At 38.3% G+C, this 9,941-nt stretch overlaps 1 protein-coding gene across 2 annotated transcripts in view; it reads left to right on the top strand.

Annotated features, from left to right (window-relative positions):
• Nucleotides 1-7,448, top strand: part of LOC107656361 (leucine-rich repeat neuronal protein 3-like) — a 26,170-nt gene extending 18,722 nt beyond the window's left edge. For both annotated transcript variants that reach the window (XM_016444164.1, XM_016444163.1), the window contains exon 2: nt 4,164-7,448. In XM_016444164.1, the coding sequence (XP_016299650.1) occupies nt 4,505-6,625 (2,121 nt within the window). In that variant the 5' untranslated portion in view covers nt 4,164-4,504 and the 3' untranslated portion in view covers nt 6,626-7,448. The remainder of the gene's footprint in view (nt 1-4,163) is intronic.
• The last annotated feature ends 2,493 nt before the right edge of the window (nt 7,449-9,941 follow it).

Here is a 9,941-nt window from a genome sequence, read left to right as displayed (position 1 = left end):
ATGGCAGAAAATGTATATATTTATACCACTTCATATAGTTATTCAATTTCACACGAAGAGTGCCGTTTTTCTCCAACAATTACCATGATTACAAATGTGACATTGAATTCAATAAGCAATAAGTTAATTAAGAGACTTACGTTTTAGACGCCATATTTCCTCTTTTTGCTCTATTTCGCCAACAAAAATAATTCCAAGCACAGTCACAGCACTGTTTTGCGTCTCTGAGCAGCATGAGGGCGTTTCGTTCCTGAATGAATCATTCGTTAAATGATTCGGTTCAATCGCAATGACTCACTTATTAACAGTGACTTGCTGCCGTCTGCTGGTGGTTTTAATTTCACATTTAAAGTTTCAAATATTTCAAATATCAGTATTCAACGTTTTATGTTTACAATATTAAAATATTATTTATGCATGTGTAACTGCAGGCTAAATGCATTCATGTCCTGCATTAATCAGTGTGTAAATGCATCTAAATGCCACTTCAGATGAAGCTTCTGTGTTTCCTCTGCATTGCAAAGATGAATTTTGTTGATTAATACTTTCATTTGCTTGATAACAGCCCAAATGTCTTATTATAATTGACTGATTAAATATAAGAATTTGACTCAAATGATAATGCACACTTTTAGAAAAAATGGCTTTAAGGTAAAAATTACCATAAAAGGTCAAAATCTATTTAAACTTATTGGAAAATATTCATTTCTGTCACTGCTGTGAACTGACCACCACACAGAATATGAATATTAAACATTTTAGGAGTCAGCTGTCCACTGTAGTCCTTAAGATATCAGCACAGTAACACTCAGTCAAATTATTGTTATCGATAAAATCCCAGAAAATATCGAGATATAATTTTTTGTCAATATCGCACACCCCTAGCTGCCAGCCGTTCGGTGCAACTGGCAGAGCTGAATGTAAAATTTAACACCGCATACACCATCCTAACCCTCGCCAAAGAAGAGCTTAACTTTAGGTTATTTACAAAAGAAATCTGTCAGTGTTCTTTTCATTTTCTCTCTTCTTCAGCCCTTTCTTTTTCTCGCGGTAGTTAGCGGAAAGCAGTGACTGAGAGATTGACAGCTAATATTAACCAATACAAAATCTGCATTAAAGTTAAGAATGTAAGGATAAAATCTGTTAATATATAATTTGTAGTTGTGGTGCTCCTAAATTTTTGGTGAGTGCTCCTAAATTTTTGCTGGTGCTCCTAACTTTTTGAAGTTGGGAGCACCAGTGCTACCAAGTAAAAAAGTTAATTTCGAGCCCTGCTATCTCAAAAAACTTGGCCCAAAGCAAACACAGGAGCCGCACTGCCACTGTTCAGCCTGAGTTACTTCCCAGGGTCAGTAGGCCTTCTGCCCACCGGACACATTTATTCAAACATGCCCCTATATTTTACAGGCCCAATAAAGATGTTGCTAGCTCTGTGATATCAGGTCTGGCAAATAATGGCGGGGAACAATCTTCTGACTCCTCTTCTCTCCAATTTCGTTGACTGACTCTGCAGTACATCAGGATGGTGATTAGAGGCATCCATCTTGAAATTCCATTTTCTCTGGTATTAGTTTCATTTCTCTCTGTCTCTGAAAGCGTGGCACACTATGCAAGGTATTGCCACTTAAGCTCTATGAGCCACGGTGTTGTTCCAAGTCCTTATGTTTGTACGTTCTCACCTACACTTAACTGGGTTAAGCCTAATTTCCTTCATTTGTCTTTGACTGGAGTTTTTAATGGGTGCGCCATACCTTTATTGCTGTTACAGAGTCAGTGGAGGTTAATACAGGTTTAGTTGTATTAGTGTGTCTCCTCTTCTGGGAGTGTTTTTTGTAGATACTCTAACAGAAACAGCCTCCAGAACACGATCATCTGCCAGCCATTACCACAAAAAAATACATTATTTACCATCGCAGAAACTAGGGCTCTAACAGAGTTATATCTGGAGGACAGTGTATCGATTTTGTAGTCTTAAAATGACTAAAAACTTCTTTGATTTCTTCTTAATTCACAACATATATGCAATAACGATGACTCTGACACACAGTTTTAGTTCCTTTTTAAGCTGTAGCTAAATGATTACATTCTGAAATAATGTACAGAAATATTACAGTTGCAGATGATGCTGTTGACTATGGAAACCTTGATTTAACACACTCATAGCAGTGCCAAATTATTCATGCCCAATTGAACTACACCTTTATTGTGCATTGTTAAATGGTCCTGTTCACGATGTGAAATCACTGAACACGGAAACTCTGGCCCTGCATCAAAAACATAACCTTGTCTAAAAGGGCAAGATGATAAACGATGGTGATCCTGCACAACATAAAATGGAAAGAAGGGTACAAAAAACTGCATGTGGACTGCCAAAACAGTTCTCCTAAATGCATCCTAAATTCTTAACATTTATTAAATACTAAGCACTAATTCAATTCACTATTAGAATCTTGATAGTCTAATATCTGGAAACACATTAACATTATGCTGTCAACAGACAAGCATGCCTACACACTGCATTAGTAGTGAACCTGCACTACTAGAGAGAACATGCAGGTGCTGTAGGAGCAGTGCTCCATTTAACACGTCAGAAAAATAGGCTATTTGTGTCAGTCAGGAAAACTAGATGAATTTTCCAGGATTTATGGCTGACACCGGTATTGTCAAGCATCCATTTTCCAACCACCGTGAGAGTAGCCTCACACCTATGAGGTGTAATAAACACACAAATTTAAAAGTGTTTATCTGCTAGACTTATTAACAATTTGACATTCGTTGTGTATATTGTGTAAATACAGCGTTGTCACAAGTACACTTCAATGATGGAGAGACATTAACAGATCAGATGCAGTGACCCCCCCCCCACACAGACAGAAATCCCAGAAGGCCCTATATATCATGTATTTCAAACAGATTCTGTTGCGCAAATATTATTCATCATAAAGGTCCCTGTATTGAAGCTTTTTCTGAGTGTTCTTGGATTAATGAAGAATCTTGTTGCCTTGGAAAATCACACATTTCACCCCCTCAATTACACAACCAAAAAACACACTCTCCGAGTCTTGAGGGATGAACTCTGGGTTTCTCCATCTGTGAAGCTTACTGAAGACTTTCTGTGGTATCCTCACTTCCTCACCAACTTCCTTAGGCTTTGAAGTTGAAAAGAGGGATGATAGTGTGATGAAACAGTCTCTTTCTTTCTTTCTGCTCGCTGGCATTCTGGCTATGGCACTTTCCATAGTAACCCTGGTGATGCGGAGAGCTCTCACAGAATTGCAGATTTTTCAGAATTCTGCATAGCACAACAAAGATAGTTGCTTTTAACAGTGGAAAAATAACTAGGGCTATCAAATCAGTTAATCGCCATTAATCACATCCAAAATAAAAGTTTGTGTTTACATATTATATGTATGTGTACTGTATACATTTATATGTATAAATACACACACACACGTTTATTTAATATATATATATATTCATATTTATATATGATTTATATTATATATAAATATAAATTTCATACATAAATATATACTTAAATATATACATGTGTGTGTGTGTATTTATATATACATATAAATACACACAGTCCACACACATATATTATGTAAACACAAACTTTTAATTAATTTAATTAATCGATTTGACAGCCCTGAAAATAACAAATTTGTATTTAAAAATAATGTTGAGACAGATCTAATGTGGTATTTGCAGGTAAAATATCTAGTATTCAAGGCCATGGTATATGTTGCTTATAGCCTAATTGTATTATTTTCACTAAAGTGGAGTGTAGTGAAAATGTTTTGTTTACATGGCTCTAACATGTCATTACAGTGAGTTGCATCTGGGGAATCTACCCTTTTGAAAAATAAGCAGCAATAATAATGCCTACAAGTCAAACACACTAAGCTTCGTAATTCACACATTTTAGGGAACTTCAGCTTCAGAATCCCAAAATAATATCTAAGGTGAAGGACACACATATCCATGTCAAAGGCTTAGCATGCAAGGTACTGCCAAATAAAATACCAGCAGACATCAGAGTGCTTTAATGTGGCTTTTGTAAATGTCAGCATGCTTCTGTCTTGATTTAGCGATGCCCTTGCATTTTTCCAGTAATTATATGCTAATATTTTTCATCTCTTTCTTCTTATTTTCTTCAGGTAGAAGTGGATTAGGCTGATGATGGCATCATCTGTAGTATTAAATGAAATGTACAACCTTGCTTCTGCCTAGCTGAAACCGCTGCTACCTGAGGTTTGATGGTGACCTTTTTACCTTTATCTGCCCAAACAGTAAAATTTCATACACCACCTTCAATCTGAATTACGGGAGACTTGGTGACGGGACATTGCATCTGTTGACAGCACATCAGTCAGGGCCTAGGGAAGGCCCTCTGTTGGATTCAAGTGATCACCACAAATGATTGATTATTTTTGAAGTGAAGTGCTTTTGCCACAAAATCTTTAAGGACCAACTACTTACTGGTGGGAACTTTGCCAATATGAAGGACATATCATTTGCGGATTATTTGCTAGTGGGCCTTGCAGTGACTACCTTGGTTCTTGCTGCAGAAGAGAGAGTCAGTTGTCCCAAACTTTGCGTATGTGAGATTAGACCCTGGTTTTCCCCTAGCTCTGTATATATGGAGGCTCCCACTGTTGACTGTAATGACCTTGGACTTTTTGACCTGCCCACGAGATTGCCATCTGATACACAAGTCGTTTTACTGCAGACCAACAACATTGCTAAGATTGAGCAACCTTTGGATTACCTGCCAAACATCACTGAGATTGATCTCTCACAAAACAACCTGTCATCAATAAGTGATGTCAACATTGGCCACCTCCCTCAACTCTTATCTCTACACATGGAGGAAAACTGGATATGTGCCCTATTAGACAACAGCCTTTCTCAGCTGACCAACCTTCAGGAGCTCTACCTGAATCATAACCTCATCTCCTTCATTTCTCCCGAGGCTTTTCGTGGCCTTCAGAGCTTGCTGAGACTTCACCTCAACTCCAACCGGCTTCAGAGTATAAAAAGCGAATGGTTTGAGCCCTTACCAAATTTGGAAATTCTAATGATTGGGGAAAATCCTGTCCTCTCTATTCAGGATATGAACTTCAAGCCTCTGAGAAACCTTCGCAGCCTGGTTCTTACTAGAATGAACTTGTCACAGATACCAGATGATTCACTTCTGGGCCTTGACAATCTGGAGAGTATCTCATTCTATGATAATACATTCCCTAAGGTACCCCATGGTGCTCTCAAGCATCTTAAGAGCCTCAAGTTTTTGGATCTTAATAAGAACCCCATTGGGCGAATTCAAAGGGGCGACTTTGTGGACATGCTCCATCTTAAGGAGCTGGGCATTAACAGTATGCCTGAGTTGGTGTCCATTGACAGTTTTGCCCTCAACAATCTCCCAGAACTGACCAAAATCGAAGCCACCAACAACCCCAAACTTTCCTATATACATCCAAATGCTTTCTATAGGCTGCCAAGGCTGGAAACTCTAATGTTAAATGGTAATGCTTTAAGTGCCCTCCACAGGATCACAGTGGAGTCCCTTCCAAATCTTCGGGAGGTTAGCATGCACTCTAACCCTATCCGCTGTGACTGCGTTGTACGGTGGATGAACATGAACAAGACAAACATTCGCTTCATGGAGCCTGATTCCCTGTTCTGTGTGGAACCTCCAGAGTATGAAGGTCAGCATGTGCGTCAGGTTCACTTAAGAGAGATGATGGAGATCTGTCTGCCTCTCATCTCTTCAGAAAGCTTCCCCACACAAATCAGTATGGAAAGTGGGAGATCTGTGTCTCTTCACTGCCGTGCCTTTGCTGAACCTGAGCCAGACATTTACTGGGTGACTCCCTCAGGGAGAAGGGTCATCTCAAATGCTGTTTCTGAGAGATTCTACATGCACCCTGAAGGCACACTTGATATTTATGATATCACTAAGAGCGAGGCTGGATTGTACACATGTGTGGCACACAATCTTGTTGGGGCAGACCTGAAATCTGTCTCATTGGAGGTAAATGGGTACTTCCCACAACCAGTTAATGACTCACTGAATGTCAACATTGAATCTGTACAGGCCAACTCTGTGTTGATATCCTGGAATGCCTCTCATGGTAGCCTGGCACCAAACATTAAGTGGTATACAATGCCCACTGCAAACCATCCAACTGTGGCATTCACAGCTAGGGTACCATCTGATGTGACTGTATATAATCTCACACATCTCAACCCTGCTACACAGTACAAAGTGTGTGTGGACATTCACGGCATCCATCATAAACATGACACCAAGTGTGTCAATGTCCTAACTAAAAGATTAGAACAAGTTGTAAACGACTTCGAGAGGTGGGACATGGCACTTATTGCTGCTTTTGGTGTGCTTTTCATTGTGATCTCAGTGGCTTGCTTTCTGATTTATGTCTTTATGAGGAACAACTGCATTTATGGAGAACTGAAGCGATACCCTTCCAAAATGGCTCTGATGTCTGAGACCAGCCAGCAGTCTCCATTTACAAGGCTCTGGATTTCTGGGAAAGGGATGCCAGCTGCTGTTGAGGTGAAAGCCACAGTCATAAATGTGTTGGACAATGCATTTTAAGCTGCACATGCAGAGGACCACAAAAACTACTAGCAAATTGACAAGGCAAGAATGGAGAAATAACAGTTCCAACTTGCCATTTATCTTTTTGCCTTGAAACAGACATCAAATTCAAATGGAAGGGATGTCTGAAAATCTATAACTAGCTCTATAGCCCCTCATCATGAGCTGATGTGGCAAGTGACAATGGTTCAGTGGTAACTAGCAAGATGTAGAGACTTGCTGCTAAAATATGCAGTGTGATATTTCTAGGCCATTCACTGAAAACAGATGATATTAAGACATCAGGAAGGTGTTGTTTCTCATACCTGACTGTTAAATGTGTAAAGAGTAGTGGAACAGTCCTTGTGGTCCCAAAGCAATACCGTCTGTGCTGTACAACCATAGGCGTGTTAGAGACCTGACTGTTTGTTGAGAAGGAAATCTAGTAGAATAGAAGATTACGGTGGTTATGATGTGACTTTTGATGAAATATGTTGTTTTTCTATTTAAAAGCAGATCTGTCTTTTCATGCCTAAAATTGTTATATATTCTATCCAGAAATGTAACAGGTATCTTCTGTGCAGTAGCCAGGCAGTAAACAAGTGTGAATTAATTACAGTATGAAAGATACAACTTAAGTAACGAGACCACACATTTGCTGAATAAAACACAAATGTACATCTTAAGGAATCTATATACATAAATATATATTATATTTGATTATATTACTATCAGGACTGGATGTTGTTGAATGCAGACACTTTAAAAGCATCTCTCGGACATAAATTGCAGAAGGTTGATCATGACAGGGTAAGTGCCTACTCCTGAATCTTAGACCAGACAAAAAAACACTTTTGAATGTTACTTCTAATGGTTTCCTGAGAGATCCCTGGAGAACAGAGCCATTATTCCAGCCTCACATGCAAATTTGTGCAAATACTATATGAGTATTTTTTAGCATAAACATGGTTTAAAAGCATTGCGTCCATGCTTTGAGTGTGAAAAAGCCATTTTTATATTGACTGTGCTGCCTGTTCTACCCTAAGCACATTAGTCAACGAGACCAATGTGCCTAAGGTAATGTAAAACCTAAATAAATGTCAGCATTTTTTTTTCTTCTCATGTTGGAATCGGGATGTTTACTGATCGAGGTTCTGGGGAAAAACCTTACTATCATTAACAAATATGTCTTGAAGGAATAGTTCATCCAGAAATGAACATTCTCATGTTGTCATGTTCCAATCCCATGTCGTTTTTTCTTCTGCAGAACACAAAAGAAGGTTAGCAGATTCTCCAAGGTGCTCTTATCTGTACAATGAAAGTGAATAGGAATGGACACTGTCAAGTCAACATGGAACACGTGGCAGTGCAAATAACAGAAAAAGACCATAAATAAATTGTTTGAAAAAATTACAGCTCTTCTGCTACAGACATTCTGCTAAACTTCTTGTGTTTCACAAAAGTCAAATGTGACTGAAACAACAGGGTTGACAAATGACAACATTTTTATTTTCAGGAGAACAATTCTTCCAGTGACATAAAGAGGGCACTTGCTGGTTCAAGTCTAAGACAACCGAAAACCTGCAAAGAATCACATTGCATTTGCTCCATTTAAGATCCAGCACAGACTCACAACCCAAAAAATTACAAACATGATGAATGCTCATCAGCCAATGACTGACACGGAGGATTTGTCAGACATGCGTGCTCGTACATCAGCAAGGCTTTAAGCAGTGCAGACAGGCCTTTTAGAGGCCGGCTATCAGTCAAACACAAGGAGAGCTAAATTATAACTCAAACTCTATGCCGGCACTGTTCAGGCAGGCTGAAGTCCACAAGCCTTTGCCCTCCCGTTTTAGTCATATTGCAGGTTGAGGTGCTTCTAAAGCTATACAGACAAGGTCACCATGTACCTGTACTGCATCAAATGAAAAATGACATAATAGCAGAAGTATGATAAACCAGATAAGCCTGCAATAGATTATTGCTACAAAAGTAAAAACTCACTGACTAATTATGAAGATACAGTGGCAGCCATATTACAATCATCTGTTTTAAACCTGATACACCCTGCATGAATGGAATCAGCGAGATGTCACAATTTAGGAGACCAAACAAAATTAAATGTGAAAATATTTAACAGCACCTCACACAGTTCAAAGAACTCCAAGGCCATCTAACATGATATTAGAACTCATCTGTATGCATTTTAAACTATTTCTAGATGAACAGCTTTTATTAAGAAAAGAGTAGGATAGATTTTGCCAGTGCAATTAATAGACCCTGCAAAAGCTTTAGGGGCCTAACAATGATATCTTCTCTATTTCACTAAACAGATTTTTGTTGAACATGCTACCTACACTGTCTAAGACAAATTAAATTCCACAATGCCTGAAAACATGTTTAATATCGTCATTTTCGCTTAGGTAGTCTCACTAAAGAGAAATGAAATGTCCCATAGTGAGACAAACCCAGCTGGACATCTGAGTTATTGCCCTATTAAAAACTACATATTTGTACTTGGGCCTTTCCTGTTACAGGCCATCACTGCAATAAAAAGCAAAATGACAACAATCATTTAGATTTCTTTCAAAAGCACCCGGGGATTTGGATAATTATAGCACTTCTAATCTCCGTGAGCTCACCCTGATGTGATCTGGCCTGCAAAATGTGGCTGTGCCGCAACCCCCATTAAAATAAATATAAAACAGTGTGCAATGTAGTGCTAACTAGTTCCCTGTAATCATACAGGGGCAAAATTAAGATGTCAACAAAAAATACTACTGGAAGATCTTATATTTAGAATAAAATTCTAAAATAAAAACGATGATTATATTTACATATTACATTTTACACAAAATAGGTCCAGTTTTTTTTCTTGAAAAACCATCTTGCATTTAACCAGGCAGTATTAAAGAGTGGTGACCACACTGAATGCATTTCCTGAAGAGACAAGATGTCAGGACAAATATGTTTCAAAGCCTCCAGATGCATTTGTCATGAGGTTAACAAAATGTTTTACTCACAGATAAGCAATCATCAAAAACACAAAAATTGTTCTTTGGACGCACCGTAAAATGCTAACAAAGATCTCAATATTTACGAATGCCATTTATCTGCAATGTAGTGCTAACTAGTTCCCTGTAATCATACAGGGGCAAAATTAAGATGTCAACAAAAAAATACTACTGGAAGATCTTATATTTAGAATAAAATTCTAAAATAAAAACGATGATTATATTTACATATTACATTTTACACAAAATAGGTCCAGTTTTTTTTCTTGAAAAACCATCTTGCATTTAACCAGGCAGTATTAAAGAGTGGTGACCAC

This window comes from Sinocyclocheilus anshuiensis, unplaced genomic scaffold (assembly GCF_001515605.1).
Source record: "Sinocyclocheilus anshuiensis isolate Anshui unplaced genomic scaffold, SAMN03320099.WGS_v1.1 scaffold183, whole genome shotgun sequence".
In the NCBI taxonomy this organism is placed as follows: domain Eukaryota; kingdom Metazoa; phylum Chordata; class Actinopteri; order Cypriniformes; family Cyprinidae; genus Sinocyclocheilus; species Sinocyclocheilus anshuiensis.
The sequence above is the reverse complement of the archived record's forward strand: the minus strand, read 5'-3'. Positions and strand labels throughout refer to the sequence as shown.